At 38.8% G+C, this 23521-nt stretch overlaps 1 protein-coding gene across 10 annotated transcripts in view; it reads right to left on the reverse strand.

The window, feature by feature from the left end:
- LOC138049406 (kinesin-like protein KIF26B) overlaps positions 1-23521 on the reverse strand; it is a 70946-nt gene that overhangs the window by 19427 nt on the left and 27998 nt on the right. For 4 of the 10 annotated variants that reach the window (XM_068895659.1, XM_068895662.1, XM_068895658.1 and 1 more), the window contains one exon: positions 14469-14663. In XM_068895659.1, the coding sequence (XP_068751760.1) occupies positions 14469-14663 (195 nt within the window). Of the gene's footprint in view, positions 1-1950; positions 2260-3647; positions 3740-6453; positions 7021-8133; positions 8287-14468; positions 14664-14762; positions 14786-19278; positions 19368-23521 lie in introns of those variants that run through there. The other 6 variants (XM_068895657.1, XM_068895661.1, XM_068895663.1 and 3 more) reach the window with 6 other exon arrangements.

Consider the following 23521-nt stretch of genomic DNA (forward strand, 5'->3'; position numbering starts at 1 on the left):
TTTTACGAGTAATTTTACGCTACAGAGCCAAAAATGGCCGCATATTTAAACTCTTTTTGTCGACAGAAGATCTCAGCTACTTTTCAAAAACAATTAAAAACGTCGTTCACTTTCATGATTCCATACTCGCTGAGATATCGCCTTCTCATATATGTTGAGGAAAGCTAAATTTTGCAAACTCTATCAGTTTAATCTTAAGTGAAGTAACAGTCTACAACTTGGGTTATAAATAGTTGTAACACTTCGCTAGAACAGCAAGGAACAGCCCATCCGAGCTATTAAAAACGTACCCCTCCTTTGTCCCTCCCAATCCCTTCAATGTTGCGTTTACCGGTTGGTTTTTGCATTCGAAACCATAAACATCAACATTGAAAGGGGGAGAGGGGTCGAATTTCCGTCAGTGTTACAACATTTGTGACCGACACTGTAGTACAACACAAAATTTGCTAAATAATTAAGCGGATATTAGTGTATTCACATAATAAAACAAACTATAGCTGGCTTTCACGTCACGTAATCGCGGTAATATTGGTGGACGAAAACAAAAGGTCTCTCATTGGCTCCTTTTGTTCATCCATCAGCAATCGTATATTGCAAAACTGTTATTTGCGCCTCTAGAGATTAAGATTGGTTGCAAAATACCTATATCCATTTTATAGCATTATCACCGTGATTATCTTTGTCTCAGTTTTAAAATGCATGAAAAAACCCCAAAAAAGCGAAAGTTTAAAAGACAACCTGGGAGACAAAACGCTAAAAAACCTATTTTCAAGCCCTTTAGTAGAGCTGACTCATCTGTGACATCCAAAATTGGTTGCGTAAGTATTATTATAGCGACTGGTAAGCTCCGCCTAATTCATGCTAATTATTCCAACTCAAAAGCAACAAAAATGTCTCCCAGACATGTGGCCAATCACCGGAAACGAGTCAACCAATCAGTTACTTTGGAAGCCAACAGATCACCTCGAGATTAATTTAACGCGTGATTCTTCCGCACAGATTTCACTCAACATGTGCATGGTGTTTTTTACCTCCAAAGTCTTAAACGGCGTTGTTGAATTTTGGCGTTTTCAATCCTTTAAGGCATCGCGTGACCTCTTAAAAAAGTTCGCTAATAGTCATTTTAATTTTGCTTTGGTTTCACTCCAAGCAATCGTACCTAATGACTCCAAGAACCGGAAACAAGCGATACTAAGTGCGCAGGAGGAGTCACAAAGAACTTTTAATCATTAGTAATTGGTGACTTAACTTGTACATTCCTGAAGAGAAAAATTTTTACACAAGATACAAGCTCTATATAGCTCAGTTTCTTCATGATACCCAACCGTTTTGCAGTCGATAAAAACTTTTGGCTGAGTGTTGAAATAAAGACTGTATTGCCCTTTTCATCAATCAATATAATCCTGACAAATCGTTACTCCAGGTTTCTCGCGAAGTGAAAATACCAGGCCATTTTGTGCACACACTGCGAAGTCTCTTGTTTCGTTCTCCGAAGAGAGAAATCCGGCAAAGTTTCTAGATTTGCAACGGAGAACTTTTTGTAGGGCAAGAAAAGCCGATTTGAAAACAGATTGTTAAATGTGGTTGGATAACAGTATTCTAGGTTAGACAGGCCTGCAACCGCCCTAACATTGATAAACGTATTTAAAGTACTCTGTTGACCGAAAACTATTGTTTCAAATTCGCAACGAAGGACAATTGAGCCTAACTGAAAAAGTAACCAGATTTTGGCGCCAGGCTTTTTTCCACTTTTTTTGCAATTTTAGTGATGTGTATAAAAAAGCCTGCTAAAAATCGTGATTTATAGTTAACCTCACTGACAAGTTTTGTTGTTAACGGTGGCCCTTGAAGAGAAACACTTAAAGAGGTAGGGCTAAGAAACTAAAAATCATAAAAGCAAAATCGAGCATGTTGTTTTTTCTTTTTTAGCATTTTTGCAATTTTTGTTACCTTTCAATGGCGTCTATTCCTGCCAGTGCCAGAGGCGTACGAATTTTCCGTCACTTTCTCTAAAGTCATGCTGACTTTAATCGTCATCTCCATGCATGAAAAAACTTCGCACGCAACTCCTGCACACACCATTAAACATGAATGCATTAAATCGCCTTGAACCTCCTCTGATGTCACTAAAATTAATAACAACGTTTGGACGAGATGACAACAGACTCTGACTGACAATTTCAATCAATTAAAACAGTCCCCGAGGGCTAAAAAAACGCTTCCAACATTTGCTTCGCGTACGCACGCGATAGCACACGGTTGTCTTTCTGCCGCGTTAACGATCTCTGTAACAAACACTTTACGCCTCTGATTAGGTAGCAGGGTATAGCCAAACCTTAATTCCTATTGTCCAACTAAAAACGACAGTTACAAATGACGCAAATAAGAGATGGTCTTTTATATTTAAGAATGAGAACAATTGCCCTAAAGGATATTTAGGGCAAATTACCTCATTCAGAAAGGCTCACGTGCTAAAAGTGTAGAAATCCCGCGATTCATAGGAGAGAACTAATTTACTGTAATTTGAGAAGAGAGAGCCAGCAAACTTTGCTAAATATAACTCTCCTTAATTCTTTCAATCTATTCTAGTTTCTCGGCTGCTCAGAGAAAGCTTAGTTTTCGCTCATTTTATGTCAAAGCGTACAACTATAACCATAAGCTTTCGTTGCAGGTTTTTTCCCCGTAGGAAATCGTCTTAAATGTTCATCAAATCAACAAGGTTTGCCTTTGTCTCCACACAAAGAACGCGGCCTGCGATTTTTTTCGACGGTAAACCACAAAAACTCCACAAAGGCAAGACAATTTTAGCTATTAACCTTTGCATCCATATCCATCAAAGTATAACACTTTTCCATGTAACGGTTATAGAACATAGAAAAAGGAAGACGTTTTCACTGCGTAAAAGCGTAACGAACTTCAGCCTTCAGCCTACGAAGTTCTTAAAGTAGGTCCCTTCCCACAGTAGGGCCAGTCAAAACAGGAAATTGTGCCAAACTTTGACAGGACAACAAACAAAGTTGATCTTAGCTTAATTTAGCATAATTTCTTTGATCCGTATCTTAAGCGTTGTTTAAATACAGTGTACACGAGTCCGATCTTTCACAAAGGGGAAGTTCACACTGTAAGAATCTTATGGAAGCAGACATGGCGATATCTTTGCAGCGGCTCGCTTAACAATAAATCTGATAGTTCTTTGAACAAAATATTCAGAAAAAACCATTAGATGTAAAAAATTATGTTTCATTTACCTTAAAGTAGAGGGTACCTCGCAGACTGGGGCGTCCTTAACCAACTCGCTTTCAAATCCAATCGTAGTAGCCAAAGTAAATATTTTTGTTATTGTGGACTCCCGTTTCCTGAGGCCAAACTACGTTACTTTATGCTTTCAACAAGACAACTCAAGTGTTCTTCTAACGTAAGCGCTTTAAATGGATTTATTTAACGCTTGGTTTCCTGTTTTTTGTCAAGAGACTGTTAGGCGGAGCATATTAAGAAGATAGTACTTGAGGGAGAGAAGAGCCTCATATGAACTTACTCGATAGGTCAAAACTCCCCGAGAAATATTGCAATCTTACAAAACAAGCTAGAAAACACTCCTGTTCTAAGAGACGACAAGATCTAATGAACACACACTTGAGAACAATTACCTGCCATGCTGATAAATCAAATATCATTACGCTTGTCACCGACTCTTTGGAACCATCCTTAAGAACGACATGCAAGCAAAATAACACCAACTAAAACAACAGTCAGGTCTCGCCTTCGAGCAAATTTGGCCAATCAAAACAGGAGAAGAAAACAAATGGGCCAATCGTGATGTCAAGTGACAATTAGTTTTGTTTTCGCATCTGATTGGCTGAAAATGTGGCGCGAGATTTTCCACCGATCAGCAAACGTACCAACGCAAATCTACTCGCCATTTTGTCAACGTTTCAAGGAAAGAAACAAATATATCAAGCCGTTGGTGATTTAAGACTGTAAAATTTGCGGGCAAAGGGCAAGTTGCGTGCTTGTAATTCGTGAAGAACTTGACATCAATTGACCTTCACCCGAGTAACGTCTCTGAAAAAAAAGCACTTGTTTTTAGGGGCAATGGAACTAGTTAACTGTTTACAGGCGCCCTACTCAAATGATCTAGAAAGGAACAATTCAAACTTAACAGAACGTGATAAAGAATTTCAACTGACAGGACACAACCAGTTAGCAATTTACAAAAACCGACAAATTTAAGGAAAAAACAAAACATCTTTTCACCGTAAGATTCCCTATTTCGAAAGAAAAATTTCGGATTTCGGGAGAGTACCGAGCGACTTACGCAAATGCAAGAAGGGCAACGCCCTTTTCTCTAGAATACAAAAGAACCTTAATTGAGTCAAACGTCGATTTTTTCATGAACTTAATTGGTTCTATTTAGTTCGTCTCATGTAAAGTTCGACGTTTGTCCTGGGCCTAAGCTATTCTGTATGCGGAAGGCACGGTAGATAAATGGAAGCTTTGATCAGTACACTTTTTACCGAAACACTCAGTTTATATAATCGATCACGTGTTTTTCAAACAAGACATGTTTATGTTTGAATTTAAGATTAAGCAATAGCTGTCGATAATTGTCAAGACCTACTAGGAAATAAGCGAAGACAACTGATACATTCGTCTTACACACACGTGCCTCTATAACCGGTACTCAAGAGATAAGTCTCTTTCACTTTAGGCAATCGATATTTTAGATTGTTTTCTTCTGTGGGTGTGATGCTAGGAAGGAACTAGTCACCACTCTGGCTTCGCCAATATTGCCATTTAAAAAAACCGAGAGAGCGAAAGTAATATGATCCTTTCACTCCATCGCTCAAGGTGCACACAAAAGCGTTGTGAAACCGGAAAAATGCGCAAAAAGCTAAAGGCAAAATTTATGCTTTTGTGAGCAAATGTCTTAAGATGGATAATAGCTAACTTGGAGATTAAATAGCATTAATTCAGTGCTAACAAAGTAAGCTTAAAGGTTATAAATCAGTTTAAAAGCGCATTGAAATTTCAAACACTTTTTGAACAATGAAAATACAGGGTGGAACGCTCAGGTGGCCTTTAAAACTACTCCAATTCTTCGCAGTTCGTTTCATTTTGTTTCTCATTTGTTCTTAAATGCACGTTCATCTTATCAGTCTTTTAGCACAGCAACTTTCACTTTTTCTTTCTCGCTGCAGGTGTCCTCAATAGGCAATGAGCGAAATCTATGAGCTTCAAACACTAAAGTTGACCTTTGGCTTGATCCTCTGCGAAAAACGTTGACGAAATCCGGAGTTGAACTGAGCAATTGAAAGGAAACTATGCAAAAAGTCATAGTTTTCCTCGATTTTGTCCACATTGACGTCCGCAATGTGAAGATTTCGTACTTCAAAGTTCCGAGAATAGAGATTTCAGCATCGTTGGTCAGTGCTTGTCCTGAAAGCATGAAAGTTCTCTTATTCTCGGACTAGTCTCACTCTCGCTTGACAAGTTGCGGGATATCTGTAGATTTCAGGCAAGAAATAAGCTACAATCAAACAAACCTCGTTGATTTTTGACATCTTCAAGATAATGCAAATTGCCGGCTTTTATCAGATGCCAGAAAACCTCTCTTTTCGGCCACCTTTATCTCTGTACAATAACTGAATCAAGTTTCAAGTTTATTCATCGTGACCAAGCACATAATTTATAGTTACATAACTAGAATTTCCGAAGCTAGAGGCTTATATTTGGTCAAAAGAGCCAAAATGTGCTCAGTATGTAACAATCTTACAAGAATAAATAAATAAATAAATAAATAAATAAATAAATAAATAAAATAATAAATTATATATATACAAAGTATAGTTAGAGTTCAAAACAATCACAACACCTAAAAGTTAGTCATATAGCAGTTGTAAAGAAATGAACAGCGTAGTTTATAAGAATAATAATATATACAAAAACTGAGGTTTTTTTGGCAATGAATTGTAAATTCAAGCCGCCACACCACGTTTTACTTGTTGCAAACTTGTAACATCGCTGTTTAAGTTTCCCCAAAAGCGTGGGAACCGATAAACATATAGTTACTGCTTTCAGTAAGCGTGACAAGATAGAAGAAGGAAGCAGAAGAGGCAACAAAAGATAATTACTAGAGACAAAATTAAAAGAAAACTTCAAAAGCTAGGGCAGTTTTCCAATGAAAAGCAATTTTTCTGAAGGGCTTCGAGACGATTAAGACTTTTAATAGTAGGAAGTGTGCAAGAAAAGAAGCAATTCCAATTTAGGGCGTGAACATGTTGCGATGTTTAGCTATAGAAGCTGCGGTAAACCAAAATCACCAAAGCATTTCCAAACTGCACGGAAAATTAAATTTTTTTGCTGAATATTTCTTTGCAAGAAACGAAACTATTTTTGATCAAGTTAGTGGAAGATGTGAATAAAAGGTTTAAACGCGTTCTTCGAACATCATACCAGCCAATAGCCAGGATCGAGTGGTAATTTCTCCCAGAAGAAAGTGGATGATTCGGCGAGAAGAATTCGATGTATAACGCTACTACGTTTGTATACTCATTTCTATTTGGTCACGTAGTGATGTCAAAATAAGAAACTAATTGGCGATCATCACCCAGGAAAAACACACGAAATTTGTCAAAGTAAAGACATCGAAGAACCGCAAATTAATCCACACAGATGACCTTGTATTTGAACCAAATGAACAGCTTAATTCTGTTATGTGTACACTTTATCTCAAGCCATAGGGGGTGGTTCCAACCAACGAGAGCAAAAGACTTGTGACGCCCTCATTGTCTGACTAAAACACAAACATTGTTAGTTGAACGTCGTTCACACAAAAGGCCTTAAATATGCTTAATATGCCATGTTCTATTCGCAGAAGCCGGAATATCGACTATAATGCAACCCCGCGCGACAACTTGACGCCGATATCCAGCAACGCATTTTGTCTGTGATATGATAATTTATCAAGACCGGCCAGCGCATGTGGCGTTATACAATAACCACAGACCGTCGTATATTTTAACTTATTCGGGCTGATTGATCAACAAAAATGCTCACAATTTGGAAAGAAATAAAAAAACAAAAAACAAAAAAAAATCAATCGGTTCATATCGAGACTCTATCAATGTTATTTTCCAGTTCGAATTCACTCATTTAAACTATTTTTTTATACTTTTCCCCCGTTTTTTGTGTTGTACAAAAAGTTGTAAGTTATACATAGCTTTTCAATTGAATGATGTCCTACTGTGTTGAAATGATCGGAGCATTTTTTCAAAGTAAATAATAACTGTGAGGTTCCGAAATACTGCAAGATCTTTCAAGCTTCAATTTCGCTCTCTCACGCAAACTTCGCGGCATCAAGATTCTTTTTGTTTATACAACAAAGAGAAAAAACACCTTTCAAGATGGCCAAAGAAAATTCAAATCCTTTAATCCTTAGCGCCAAAACGCAATTAAGGCGTTTTGTTGAGAGTCCTCTTCAAAAGAAACTATAAGTTAAAGGGCATTTTCATCCGTCCTTTCTTGCAATTACTATTAATCGGGAAATTAAATATCTTTGCCGACTTCCTTAAAGTTTAGCAAAAGCGAAAATTAACCTTTTAAGCTCATTAACGTGGGCAAAAGCGTCCTTTTCTCATACAAAAATCAATGTCATTTTTTTTACTTCCATTAAAATGCTTTTAAGTTATCCACCGGTCAAAACCTTTAAAGCAGAGGTACGTAAACTTCACAATTTGTCTTTTGTTCAAATAGAGTCCCTTTGACTCATCAATAACCACTTCCTCTTGAAATGCTTGGCAAATTCTGGTTTCTAATGGAAATAGATAGTCTGTAAAAGAAATTCGCATCTTTAGGGGTGATAATTCGATTTTTGTGAGAGCTCAATTGATCTCATTTGTGAGAATTTTCAGCTGTCTTTTTTGGCCAAAAATTCGAATGATTTGTAAGATGTTTTAGTACAAAAGATCGTAAACCGTATATACCATTTCCAAACGTTTGGTTGAAATTTAGGGTAATTTTCCATTGTAGGACGAAGGACAAAGCGTAAAGTCCCTTCAAAAGAGACTGATCTAGGTCGGTTTCGGCTACTATGGAATTTTCTAATATTTCGAGTATTAAACTCAAGACACTAACCTGCGATGTCCCGCACTTTGTAGCCTTAGATAAATCTTCGTACAGACCGCGTTCGCGCCAGTTATTTCGATCAAACCTATCCAAACTCCCTCCATAAGCTCGCCAGTTTTCTAAGCTTTGATTTTTACGCCAAGAATAGTTTTTAAGCGCCATTTCAACTCGCGAAACGCTTTAAATTCCAGAAATAACATAAGAACTTGCAACTGCGTATATCGCGACCTGTAATAATCTAGGCGCGCAAATCACGTGCTTAAATTTAAACAATTGCCTCGTGCCGAGCTACTTATATTCATATCGCAGTGCACTATAATCTAAACGCCATGCTCTCGGATAACAAGCAAAATATCGTTTGACGCGAACGCTAATGCTGCCACAAAGAATTTTCAAGCAGCTGAAAGATTTTCTTTTTACCCGTCTGTTTATGAATGCTTTGTTTGAAGGATAACACACAGATAACAACATCTAAAGAAAATTCGCGGCGATCTGTTGTATGGTAATCTCCTCCTATACTTCTAAGCCTTTCAAGTAAGGAGCTTACCACACTTTAGCCTATGGCATGGAAAACTGGTCGTAAATTCGCTTGAGAAACAAAACACTGAATAATGGGTTTCGGCTAAATATCGGAATTAGATTTAAAGGATTTTGTTAATCTATGCAGATAATTATCGCCTCCTCTTTAGCAGGGCGACAAAAGATTCGGAGTCCATTAGTGGGTAAGTGGTAAAATCACTTGACGCACGGCTCGAATCGAGAGAACAGCTAGCCTTGTGCAACAGAGTTGTCTCACGGCTTCGATTATGCGCTAGTCACAAAGGTGTCTATGTTCGGAACCGCATGAACAAGATAGGAGTTAAATAAGAGTGATTCATTAGTTATCAGTCGATCTTTCAAAGCCTAAAAGCCATAGATAAATAGAATGGGAAGCTGGCACGTGCGATCTAAGAATCAAGAATTCGATAGGGTTCCCACAATGTTCGGTCGATTTGAGGTGAAACCGATGTTTTAAGATCTAATGGGACTTTCAAATAAACTATCGTGGAGTCAAAATTTGTCATAGTTGTTAATTGATATGACTTGAACCAGAAACCGGAATATGGCGAAAAGCGAAGGGCAATATTCTTCAATCGAAGAAATGGGATACCTCGACTCATCCATTTCGGCCTTGAGCCTTTTTGAAGTTCGAAAAATAATACTTCCAAATTACTTTATCCTGTAATTTTCGCACAGTCATTTCCTGTTTGAATTTGGGCAAAAGAGAAAAGATACATTAGGATGTCTTATGTGCTAAGCACACAGAAGTCAAGAGAGTTGCAGTCACTTTTCAATCGTTGTCATTAACTTTATCTGGAAACGCCTATTAATATCGCATGAAGTATTTTTATAAATTGCTCGCGCAGGCAAGCACAATATAAGGATTGACAATATTTTTAGGCGAATTCACACAAACAGAGCACGTAGACTACCATATGCATACAATATCTGTTTAACAAACATTACTATTTTCGGTTCTAAGTTTAGGATATCGGCTAACCGAAAACGAGAGCAAGTCTCTTCACTTTTCTTGCAAATATTGAATGTTTAACAGTTGCTCCAAAACAATATTAACAAGATTCCATACGATTTTGTGTAAAAATACAAATAAATTATATTAGTTCGCTTCAAGACATTTCCCTTCATGTTATAAGAAAAACAAATGTGTCGTTACCACGAATTTTTCAAATCGCAAACTGGATATTCGTTTTTCATTATTGGCTAGGCGACAAACTAGTCTTCCAACCTATAAAATCAAATATAACCCGGGAAACCTGTTAAATTATCTCCATTTGCTACTGTGGAAGTATTTTTTCCCTTGAATTCAAGAATAGAGTAAATTAGGGTATTTTTTGTTTCCAATTTTAACTCCAGCTAACTCCAAAGCGACCGGCCGTGTTCCTAAAGCATATCGAGTTAAGCAATGTCTCTCAATTTAGCACGAAGATAGGTTGTTTTTTTTTTCAGTTCTGATTTTAGGTATGTTATTATGTCCACAAGAACACGTTTAGTCTTGTTACGAGTTGCAGAAACAACTCCTTAAACACGGTGTGGCATTTGCACACCTTGTAATTGAAAGTTTGCGTGGGCTGCATGGATCAAACAGTGCGTCAATTTGCGAAAGAGCAGTCGAAATTGGCTGCAAATGTCTGTTAACCGCGCTGCATTTCACGATGGTTAAACGAGAATGCGCAACTACCTAGGCCTTGTACAGCATAATAAACAGCACCAAAGGAGAGGTACTGCTCAGGAGTTTTCATTTGAACGGTCAGACTTTCGAATTTTTTCCACAAACAAGAAAGTTAGAAGCATCTTGTAAAACATAGTAAACCACACCACAGTAAAGAAATCCTCAGTAGCTTTCGTTTAAATGGTCACACTCCAGGATTTTATCTTCAGATTCGAAAGTTAGAACCACCTTGTACGGCATAATTAACAGCATCCCAGTAAAGTGCCGCTCAGCTGTTTAGACGGCTGTTATTTGAACCAGTGAATCATCCATCTTTCCTATAAAAAACATCTGTCACGGTGAAATAAAACCACAACGCAAAAACATATGGACATAAAGAAGCCTTTTAAAGAAACAAACTTTGCGGTCTAGAAGTATGCCGCTTCAGTGAACAGTGTCGTTTTCACAAAGCCGGCGTCCAGTGTCGCAACAACTGGGTTTCGCAGTTGGAGAAACAGTTGGAACAGGAACTCGGTCGAGACACGATGGCTGTGATATTTTGGTGAATTCAATTCTACCGTGAGAGACTATTTAAATTGTGCACATTCGTGGCATAGTGGATTGGGCAGGTTAATGCTCTGCTCCAAATCCAGCTCAGATCACAGGTTATCACAGACTGCATGGGCTTTCGAATTCAACTGTAGCAAGCTTTGCAAACGGAAAACCTGTTATCTTCTTCTTACCCATCGGGTTTCTCATCGCTGTTGCATCGATTTAAATAGTACTTTCTTTTCAAGTTTCCACAAGCCTCGGGCTTTCAATGTGCCCACGAATGTACAAACTATATGTACCTTCCGGCGTAACACGACAACTTATCGGTAACGTCACGAAATTAAAGGCAGTGTGCTTGTGGGAATCTACTAAAACTGTATCCGACAGTTGGAGAATTGAAAGTTAAAAGAAAAATATATACTTTCTGACTGTCTCGTTCCCATGTCACTCGAAAGTCAGAAAACCCATATCAGTTCTGACTTCACTACAACATTATTACGGATGTGTCAATCATTCCACTGCTCAACGCGACATTAGGTATACAACGCATTAACATTATACTGAGCTAACTTACACGAGAATAAAATTAAAACGAATTGTGCCACGCCAAATACGAAAAACCAATAAAAGCCTCCCTTTAACAGTGGCCAAAAATTACGAGGAAAGGGATTCCTCATCTAAATCACCAGCACCAGACCCCGAGGAAAGGGTACTTAACATTAAAGAAAAATAGAGAATAGCATCGCACAACTAAAACTTAAGGAAAAAAATATGAAGGAGCAGCGATCGACTGACGTAGAATGACAAACTCTGCTTAAATACTTCCGATCAATCCCAATCCCAAGATTATCCACGGTCTTCTATATCATAAAGGTAAAGTCTGCTTCGAACCTGATGGCCCATCAGGACGGCGCTTATCTCCGATTACTTTAGCACGAAGCGATTAGGAGTACTTCTACTCCCCCCTGGATGTGATGCTAGTCCATCGCAGGGCTACTCCCAGCATTAAACTTGCCGGTCCTCGTGGCACCGTGAGAGTAAAGTGTCTTTCCCAAGAACACATGACAATGACCCGGCCAGGGCTCGAACCCGGACCGGAGTGCTAGACTGGAGTCCAGCACGCTAACTGTTAGGCCACCGAGCCTCCCGCCCTCCCTCTACATCATGCCGTCAGAATATTCAGTTTTTCTGACAGTAGTTCGGTTAGTGATAGGACACTGGTGCGAGCAAGGCCGTTCAACTACAACTGTAGATCCACGTGGCACACTCTGGGGCATTCTCTCATTTTCTATATCAGTGACCCTTTTCACCCATGAAACAGCCACCATTAACGGGTAAAATCGTCTGGCGTTAGACAGAGTAAAATATGTGAGTGTTCCTCCTTGGAAGGGAACGATTTAAGGGGACGAAGACATCGTTAAAGGAGATAGTAGTTGCTAACCCCGGTAAACAACTAAGGGAGAGCATGTATTTATAAACTGGAGTCGCTATATAACATTTCTATTACTGGTACAATGCTACAGGAGACCGGTGAGCGTTAAAGCCCGGGCAAAAGCTTCAGTAAGACTTCAAACACGAGTGGTCTCCTTAAATGGAGACACAACATACGTTGATTATCTTGAGAGGGAAAAAAACAGAGAAAAATTAAAGGTCTGTGAACAGAGTAGAGAACCGAAAAAACTCGCCAGACAGGTGATGTTCGTGCTTCCGGGAATCGAACCTGGTGCTTGTTTTTCGAAAGTCCCGAAAACGTTTCGGGCCCGAAAAACCATTTGTGAAACTGCCAACCGCTTGTTTTGTAAAGCCGATCTTTTGACACGTTTTCAAGGTACTGAAAAAGCAAAATGACAGTGAAGTTTGACGACTTAAATCGTCTCCGTTCTTGAGATACAGAGGGAATGGTGACACCCGAAAATGGCCCGTAAAGTTTCAAGAAACGGGCCCCTGGAGATCTTCGAACTGAAGATTATAGAATATATGAGATCATCTTTTCGTATCTTTGATAGCGGAAACTTAAAGACAGGAGTTGAAGATCATAGCAGTCTTTGACGGCGGTGCGACCGCGCTGCGCTTGCGCATGCTCTGTCAACTGAGCTCTGGATCCAACAGGGAGCTGATGGTCACATCGTAGCACTACTTCCGCTGGAATGTAAAAGAATTCTCTTCGTTCTTTCGCTAACGGAAAGTGGTCAATTCACGTCTTAATTTAACCCCCTTCCTGAGGCACCCCACCCACTATTAAAGAGATTTGGCTGTTTTCAAGTGTGCGAGAAATTCCGAAGTGCATTTTTTTAAATAAAATCGCTGCGAGATGCATAAACGGAATCATCGCCGCCATTTTGAGATGACACAAACAATCGATCTTTCAATAACTCTCTATCTTCGGCATCCAGCTTTTGTTCATTCCGCCATCATTGTCATTCCCTCTAAGGGTTGAATGCACCTTACAATGCGCTCAGAATTGTTGAGGATTTTTTTGGTTAAAAAAAAATAAATAAATAAATAAAGGGCACCACGTCTTGTACAAATTATATCACTCTATCTTTTCATATAGATAAGAGAATATAACAGTTTTTTTTCCATGGTCAGCAAAGCATTGACAAGAAATAGACTTTAAAAATTCATGAAGTTTTTTAAGGTCACGCCTCGGCAAATATGCAAATATTTTCTTTAAAATTCCTGCTGAGGAGACGAATAATCGTAATTGTTAAAATGTTGATTATTTCCTTATCTCGTTTATAAAAATCATTTTTAGCATAGCAATACCTTATTAATAAGGCTGAAAAATGAATGAAAGGCAATGTTGTAAGTACATTAGATATCGGAGCAAGACAGAGTTCTAACAGTTACTGATCCGCCATTTGATTTTCAAAGGCTTTTGCCGAAAACAAGTAGGAGGTGAACAACAATTTGCGATAATATTTCTGTTTTCCGCCTCCAATTAATCATCGAGTTAACCTCATAAAGAGAAGCTATAAGAATGATTTTTGAGCACAAATTAAGCTGCATTTCCTCTTTTCGAGAAGCTGAATAAATGTACAGAACATAATCACATTGGTTTCTATTAAATGCCCGCAGGAGGTAATTCAAAAATTAGAGTTTTTTAAAGAAACTTTTGGAGCAACGCGTTTTTATACACATCAGGTGCAATTTTAAGAATTTGTTTTTATCACGAAAAAACAGAAGCATTTTTAAAAATTTGTTGAACATAATTTCGTAGGTACAAAGTACAATTTTCGGTCCTCGTGAGAGTTCTTGCTTCAGCAACGGAAAAAAAAACATTTGAACATTTCCTGGTTTTGGCAGAAATCGATTCCTCTGCGAAATGGTTTTCGCGGTTGACATTCTTGTCCAAATTGACGATAATTGAAACTAGTGGAGGTCGTGAAATAATTAAGCATTCTTCACTGCAAGGAGTGATTCCAAATTAGTTTTTCTCACCTCATTGCAGACGCTAACAAGCCTGACGCGCGTAATCAACGAAAATTCAATTAAAATTTCTACCAACCAGCCCAGGGATAACGCTCTGAAATTTTGCCCCGCAGAGCTTGTCCATTGCAAAAGTAAACAAATATAAACCTACCGAATTTTTGGTCTTTTTCTGGCTCTGAATAACACCTTGAATTTCAGGCAAAATCAGTCGCATGACCTGTCGCTTGAGTTCCACCAAACGGCTGTTACACTTCTCGCAACAGATGCCGAGTTCTCGGGGCACTTCGTTCGGCTTCGTAGCACATCGTAAATTGCGAGCTGTTCCCGAAGCATGCATGTCGCTCATCTGAATGAAAAGCAAAACAAAATACTGCAATGTTAACTTTGTTAAAATCACCGCATAAGTTAGCAAATAAAACAAGAAAACACGTTGTTTGAGACAAACCTTGAATTACACCAGCAAGAAAAAGCTAAGACCAAGCCCGCACCTTAATTAATTACTTTACGCCGTAAGCTGTTCAAAATACTACATTGACGATAAATCCTCCCCAATAATCTCGCCGGTAGATCACCTGTAAAAACTTGTCAAAAACTTTTTCAAACGTTGTGTGCAACTATAGATGGCTTCGACACCTTACCATAAAGATTGTAAACAGATTTTTACGTTCTGTCGAGAGGTGATGGTTGAAAATGGTAATCCGAGAGCAAAGCTCAAATGTGACTCTCCAATGCCATGCTTGTTTCAAGGTGTTGAAGGGCTCAGTAATCAAAGCACTCCAGCTGTTTTTTGGTTGTAGTTCCTAGGGTCTACGTTGAAGGTATATGTCACGGAACATTGAAACAAAAAGCTCACACGAAGCACGATAACAGAGGATTTCCATGCGCAACGAAAAACTACTTGCGCGCTAATGAATTCCACTTGGCTTGCAAAAGGGAGAATTTCTTTTACTGAACACGAAGACTTTGACTGATTTTCTTACCATTAAGGGGATTTCCTCATGAATTGATCCCTCGTCGAAAAGAGGCGGGAAAATGTTGGCTTCTGCTTCAAACAGTTGACAGTTATTTTGGATGTTACAATGTGCGATATCACGTAAGGTGCTTTTAATGGAATAACAACCTTTGAATCAGCTCGATCTCGCTTCGCCACTGAAATTGACTTTAATGGATCGCTTCAAGCGATCAACGGAAAAATTGATAATTTTCCAAATTTCGTTTGTTTTCGTTAGCTGTGAAAGAAGAGTTGTGACCATATGAAGTTTATTTCGTTCGACGGCTGATTCGAAAACCACCTTTTTGTCAATTAGGGATAACATCAACAGTGAAAAAAGCTCTAAGGACGAAGGATGGTTTCCGTAACATCAAGATAACAACTAAAACAAATACAAGAAGTTACCTAGCGATATTAATAATACCCTATTCCGGAAGTAATCGGTTAATGAATTAGCTTTGATGTGCATGGGGAGTCACAAGTTGTTTTAAAACCAGTCAGGGGAGTTTTGCAGGAAAATGTAAGTGCTCTAAATTGAGAAGCCAGCCATACAATAGATTATCTTGTAATGTGTGCGGTTTTTTTGGTTTTCTGACCATAAAGAGAAACCACAGAATTAAATTGCCTTCCTGCGGTTTTACACTTAAGTAATATACTGACTTGCGTGTCGGATTTCGCAGTCTTGGCACGACATCTGTGCGACGAAAATCACAGAAATCGTGGATTTCATTTTTTTAAGGGCAGTTCGATGAGACAGATTTTGTCCTTTCAAGCACTTCACAGCGAACAAGAATGGGAAGCATTGCTCCCGGCGATTCTAGCTAGGATCACGTGCTGCATTCTGGAAAAAGCGATTCTCGGGAAGTAAAAAGCTATATTACCTAGCCTAAAACATGGCCTATTACAAACCAGTTTTGCTATGGGAAGACTTAACGAAAACTGTGAGACAGGCATGACTCTTCTTTAACGAGACAGAGTTGTACAAACGTATACGGAATACAAGTGATGGCTCGGGCCTGCGGAAATGAGACGATGCATTGCATTCAGATGTCACGACTCGTGTTTGTGGTGAAACTTGATCGCTATTAATAACGTCGTCAGACGAGGCGCTACTCAATATTTGTAAGTAATTGAAGTGAAAAAAAAAGGCTATTAGTTAACTTGTTTACAGTTTCTGCCAAAAAAGGTCGAACTTGCTATTTTTGAAAGATCGCGTGACTGCATCCGGTCACGCAACTATAAAACATTGCGTGCAATATTGTTTTATCGGCTGTGCGGAAACAAGCCATAAAACGCAAGCCTCTCCCATTAGAGAAATACTTTCCGGATATAAGCAAAAAAAGCCATTAACTAATATTCAAAAGTCTTAATACGATTATATCCTTAGTTGAAGTTCATTCAAGTTAAGATTAATTCGCGACTAAAACCATTATTAATAATGGAGCGTCTAAAAAGATTTGCTCTAATCTTCCGTAGACCGTCTAGTTAGAGCTGCGAATTGAAAACTACCATATTTGACAGTTTAAGAAAAAAATTCAATTTGAGTCAAGTGCCGAGCGAAAAAAACAACAACAAAGTACTTGAGGAATAGATGTTTGTCATCAAGCATATTGGTTTGAATACCTTGTAACACGATATATCACTAATATCAGAGACTTTGGGAAAGAAGAAACTCGGAATGCATGAAGTGTTCATTTTTTGCGGACCAAGAGAACATAAAATCCTCACGATGTTCAAGAATCCTAAAGCATTATTGGGACGAGCTTTTCCTCCCTCATCAGTAGTCGACGCCCAGCTAATGTTGCTCCGCTATCACAGATAAACCGAGCACCGGTTCCCTTCGCATCCAGTCCTGTCCTTTCGAATGCAAGCAAAATTTATCGTTTTTTTTTTTTTTGTTTCACAATTTGAGGCATTATGCAATTTAATATAAGCGCCAGGAAAGAAAATTCCACGGGAAACAATAAACTTTGTGATTCGAAATATTACTTAGACAAATACATGTACCTTATTAACTGTCAAGTTTAAATATTTAGACAGAAAAAAAAATGTCTAGTATGTTTTAACACAGCAAGTCGATGCCTTGTCAGTTATTCATTCATCCGTTAGAAAAAGTACATTAAGCATTTCGCCAGTGAGCTCTTGTCGCTTTAAACTGAAAACGGGCCTGATTTTTCAGTAACTTTTCAATTTGAACCACGAGAAATCTTTAAAATTCGGTCACACATCTGTATGCCACACAAGAACTGTCTGAGTTCGGTTTTAATCTCTTAAAACATTTTCATCCATTTTAATAAACCATATTTCGAGAGAGAAATGAGATTAAAGACCCCTTTAGGGGAAAAGTTGTTAATTGTGTATCGTCAACTGAGATAAGCGCATGCAGAGGTCACCAAATCTATCAACATATCCACAGACTTCTTTATGTCAAGGCACATGCAGAATACCACGTATTTTATTTATCTGCCCCAAGGAATAAGAAACGAAAAACTCAGTCAATCAACTTTGTATGATTTCTTTGCAATCTTTAGTTAAAATGGACGCCGTCTCTCTCTTGCATGTATTTCACGTTGTCGTTTTGCAGAACACGGGCACGAAATGTACCATAATGCGTGCAGCACAATGGGCCATTTCCGATCATGTCTGCCTCCTCTTCAAAGCGAGTCTACGTGGGAAATTTTTGTGATGGTAGTTAGTTCTACTTTACATATGAAAGAAAACTAATTTTCGTAAGAAAAACTTCGCACTTAGACGAAAGGCGCGTTTACACGACAGAGGAAAAATGGCACGGGTCCGGTAAAAAGTGGCACGGTTCCATTCATTTTTGTAAAGAAACAGTGACCTTTTGTCGGTTCCGCTACGGGACTATAGGCGCCTATGGTCCCGTACCGGAACGGATAAGAGTTCACTGTTTCTTTACAAAAATGATTGGAAACGTTCCACTTTTTATCGGACCCGTGCCATTTTTTCTCTGTCGTGTAAACGCGCCTTCACTTTAAAGAGGAGGCAGACATGAACTCGGAAATGGTCTATTCTTTCGCCATTTTACCAATAACATTTCTCGTGACGTTCGCTTTGCCGTTACCTTTAATAACCACTACGAAAAGCAAATGGGCAAAGTTGAAGCTTGCAATTCGTTAAAGGAATATTTTATAACCCTAATCCGTTGTTCGACTTGAAATATTTTTTCGAAGTATTTGATCCTGGAATTCTGTATAATAGACATACGCCCGCAAAAATACTTTCGTTCAGCATGAAATTTTTGAATGAACAATAAAGATTTGCAGACCCCACCCACCTCACAAAAAAAAAATCGGCGAATTGAACACAGTTCCCTGCCGATGACACCTTTTTGCAGATACGGCGGCCATTTTGATTTCTATTGTTTCAGAAGACATTATGGGATGCTCAGGGGGCAAATTAATATGTATTTGCCCCCTGGGCATCCCATAATAGCTATTTGAAACAATAGAAACCAAAATGGCCGCCGTATCTGCAAAAAGGTCTATTTTCTCTTACAGGATTTTTGCATTTCTATAAAACCTTTCGTAATTGAAGTACTTTGCTAGGTTTTCCCTTAATATTAGATTACGTGAGAAGACAAGCCGGCAGGCCGTTACTTGTTACAAAAGCATGAAAATTCTTTTATTCTACTTTCTCTTTTGATGATATATCTAAAAACGAGCAAGAAACTAATTCAAACCAAGCAAGTCCAGTTTCTTTGATTTTGGGCTGACTTTTCCCGTTTGCCGTAAACGCGATGTTAAATCTCTCTGTTGATGTAAATAAGAACCGAGGAAAAATACCAAGCCCGGCAAAACGCAATGATTCGCAAGTCAGTCCCTCTATTGTTTTCCTCTCCTGACGGCTGTATTTCTATCAAGGAAAACCATACTGGTAGAGATCAAATCACTCCCTAACCCTCCCAACATGTTATCTTAAAGTTTGCTGGAATTACCAGGTAACTTACAAGTCTCAAGCAAATCTCCTCCTCCTTCTTCTTCCATGAAAGTACAACTCTAACATTTTTCAAACTAGGGTCAGCGATAGTCATACACTTTATCGACACGTACATGTCGGCACTCGAATTTTATTCCTTACTGATGCAGCACGATATCGGAAATACAAACGTCTGGCGCAGCCAAACACATCGCCGCCAAAGTGGGCCGCGGGCAAATTCGTGCCAAAGACCACATCGAGATCAGATCGATTGATTTTCGTGTTTTCATTTGGTCGGAGGGATGTGCTATCCGATTCTTTTTCAGGGCAGTGTGGTAGGATAACTTTACGCCGGAAACAGCTTTCATTTGGTTACTACAAACACAATTAACATTCCATTGGGTATATAAAAGTCTTTGCCTTTAGTGAGCATCTTTTATGACGATGATTGATTGCGCAAGTAGCAGTTTTCAAATGACCGCCTAGAACAGATTCACTATTTTTTTAGAAGAACGTCTGATTTTGACTATGAAGCTGTACGTTCTTATTTATTTATTTTTGCGATTTGAACCTAAAAACGTTCTTTAAGTGCTACTGTGATCAAGACTTTGAAAGTGCGATTGCTAAACACTTGACTGGCACAAGTTTGAGCTTTGATTTTTATTCTATAAAGGTTGTTTACTTTGAGCGTAAGTTTTGGACTTCATGGTCAGTCATTACTCACGTTCAAAACTGACCGATTGGACATCAGAGGGCTGGACCTAGGGAAACTGACGTCATCGACTCACTGACTTATAATTTCAGCGTGTGAATGCAGTTTATTATATATGCAAAACACCAGTTTAAAAGTCTGAAACTCCCATGCTGCATATTAATTCAGCCGCGTACACACGCATTGCATTCTTAAACCGTTAATAATAATAATATAATATATATTTAGCTTTACAAAATTCTCAAAGCTTTACAACCAATGTCTCAAATTACAACACTACATTCAAATTACATGCAGTTTGAGAAACTCTAAAATTACAATAGATTTCTAAAGAAAAACAAAATCTATATACTGTATAATAATGCAAATAATGTTTATACACTACACAATGATAATAATAGTAATCTCTATACACTATATATAATATGATCTCTATACTCTAAAGCACTGGCGGAACAGGTGTGTTTTAACTTTACTCTTAAAAATATCGAGTGAGTCAGAATTCTTAATGTATACCGGTAGTGCATTCCAAAGTCTAGGGGCACTGGCAGCAAACGATCTGTCGCCATAAAGCTTAGTTTTAGTTTTAGGTACAACAAGAAGCATTTGACAGGAAGATCTAAGTGCACGAGAAGGCTCATACAAAGTCAATAGTTCAGAAATGTTATCGGGAGCTTGATTGTTAAGTTAGCATCAAAATCTTAAAGTCAATTCTGAACTTTACAGGCAACCAGTGTAGTTGCTGTAATATGGGTGACATATGTTCATTCTTTGCAGCACCAACAATAAGCCTCGCTGCAGCATTCTGCAAGCGCTGGAGCTTTGAGATTTCCTTATCTGGGAGACCTGTTAGTGAACTATTACAGGAATCAAGTTTCGATGAAATGAACGCGTGCACAAGTCTTTCACAATTATCACGGTCTAAATATTTCCTAATCCTACAAATGTTACCAATGGAAAAGAATGCGGACTTGCATACACTGTTAGCAAGGTTAGGCAACGTCAGATGTGAGTCAACAAGCACTCCGAAATCTCGGGCAGCTGGTGTTGGCGATATAGTATAACCACCAACATCAATACCAGGAAGAGTAATGCTATGGAAACAAGAGCATAGATGAATTACTTCCGTCTTGTCGGGGCCGAACCATTAGAGGTGCACCAGATGAGGATGTCCTTCACACAAGCTTCAAACTTAGATACAACGGCAGAACGATCATCAGACGTGCCTAAGGACACATGTAACTGTGTATCATCTGCGTAAGTCATTACATTGAAACCATGGGCTTGTACCACATTCTCCAGAGGGGCAAAGAACAAAGAAAAAAAAATGGCCCCAGGACAGACCCTTGAGGAACACCATACTGAAGTGGATAATCGGCTGACCTGACATCCGCAATTAGTAACTTGCTGGGATCTACCAATCAGGTATGATCTAAACCAGTTTAACACCTTCCCATTAAATCCATAACGGTGTTCCAAACGACTAAGTAAAACAGTATGTTCAATGGTTTCAAACGCCGCCGATAAATCTAGCAGAACAAGTACAACATCCCGGTGGTTGTCAGTAGCAACAAGGATGACGTTAAACACTCGTAACAACGTAGTTTCTGTGCTGTGGAAACATCGATACGCAGTGTTGAGCCTTTGAGTCTTTGACGTCATTTTCTCCTCGATCCAGCTCTCTCAAGACTTAAAAGTTAGTAATGGCCGTCCATAAAATAAGAAAATTTCAGTTAAAATCAAGGCTTAAAACTTGAGGCACTTAACTGTTTAGTTAACATAGTTTTGAAATCCAAAGAAAAATAAAAATTGATTTTTTGGTCGTAGTAGCATTTTAATGTTCGTAATGTTGTCTGTTATACTAACACTAATAATTTCGACTGCAAACTGAGTAATTCGTTCTTCAAGAAAGATCACATTGTTAATGCGGTTAAAAGAACGTCCCTAAGTATTTCTTTTACCTTTATTTATTGTTTTCACACAAAGAGCCTTTGTTTTGAAACAATAGGACAACCCCGACACGTCACAATTATTCAAGATGGCGGCGCCCGGGAAATTTGAAAACCAAAACAAGAGTTTTGGAAGATACAAATGCTTCCATTGGAAAAAGTTCGAACAAGTTTGATTGAACATTAGAGCAGTTTTCAATTGAGTGTCGAGAGTAATTAGCTCATTACTTTGGTTTTGCATTACTTCACTCAGTGATTGGTTCAAAGTTCTCGCGCCACTTTTTCAACCAATCAGAAGTGAAACCAAAACCAATCGTGGCTTGCGCGTGCACATTTTCCCGCGCTTTGTGTCGGCTACGTGTAATTACTTGGAGTTTTGATTGGTTTACTGGATTGTCTCCGTGCTTTTTGATTGGCCAAAGTAATTACTTTGGTTTTGGTTTTACGACACTCATTTGAAAACCGCTCTATGTTCTGTGTTAAAAGTTATTAGAGAGGTTAAGCATAACGTTTACGCCAAACTGCAAACGTCGGAGTGAATTTAGGGTTTTGCTCATTTCTGTTCTGTTAGCTCCAGATATCAAGCAACTTCTCAAAGGAACGAGACAAGTTAAAATGAGAGAATTTTCACGCTTTTATGACAGCAGGAGCCTGCCTTTTCCCATTGGCCGTTGGCCGTTGGACGTTCTGTTTAATCAATGCTATTCTTGTTTTGTGGCTTTGTCGTTGCCGTAGCCGTTGAAGTTTCTTAAACTCCCTAATTCTCATGTTGTGCCTCTGCATTAGCCAATCACAACAAACGCCGGCATTTAAATGAGCCAATCACAACCCAAAGCGTGTACAAGCAGTCGGCGAAGCGCGGGAAATCGCAAGCGAACCGCCCGCACTTTTTCGTAAAGGCTCTTCCGCGCAGCCTCAAAAAGTTGAAACACGAGTTGTCGTCGACGATGGAAATAGGTCCTTCACTTCGACTGCCCGTATTTCGGCGATGAGATACAAGCATGCCCAGAAAGGAATGGCTGCGTGGATATTACAGGAGCATTGGCAAAAGACCGGTCTTTTTTTTCTACGACCTCACAGTACCCATCAACCTTTCCTCCCCCCCCCCCCCCTTCTTCCCCCTTCCTCACCTCGTCATCTCGTAATCTTATAAATAACCGAGTAAAGACCAGTAAACCGAGTAGAAGTAGAAGCTCATGAGGGTTCAAAAATCGATCACACTTTTTTTTTTTAACAATAACAATACATTACAATAAACTTTATTTAAACTCGACTTTAACCCTTTCACTCCTGTAAGGGCCAATGAGACTTATAGATTTTACTCTGTCTAACGCCAGACGATTTTACTCGTCAATGGGGAACCCCACAGGTTCAGGGTTCAGGGTGCGTTCGATTGACCCAATTCCGGAATAAGAATACGTGTAGTGATGATTTAAAACGGTATGTTCGGCGTTTTGATGCAACAAGGACAATAAAGATATGTTTAAAACAGCATTTTGGCAGGTGTTTGACAATTTAAATCGAATCTCCGTAAAAACGAAGGATTTCTAACTTCTATTCTATGTATTCCCATTCCGGAATACGGTCAATGGAACGCACCCTAAGATAGAAAT

Source organism: Montipora capricornis, chromosome 5, assembly GCF_036669925.1.
Source record: "Montipora capricornis isolate CH-2021 chromosome 5, ASM3666992v2, whole genome shotgun sequence".
Taxonomy (NCBI): domain Eukaryota; kingdom Metazoa; phylum Cnidaria; class Anthozoa; order Scleractinia; family Acroporidae; genus Montipora; species Montipora capricornis.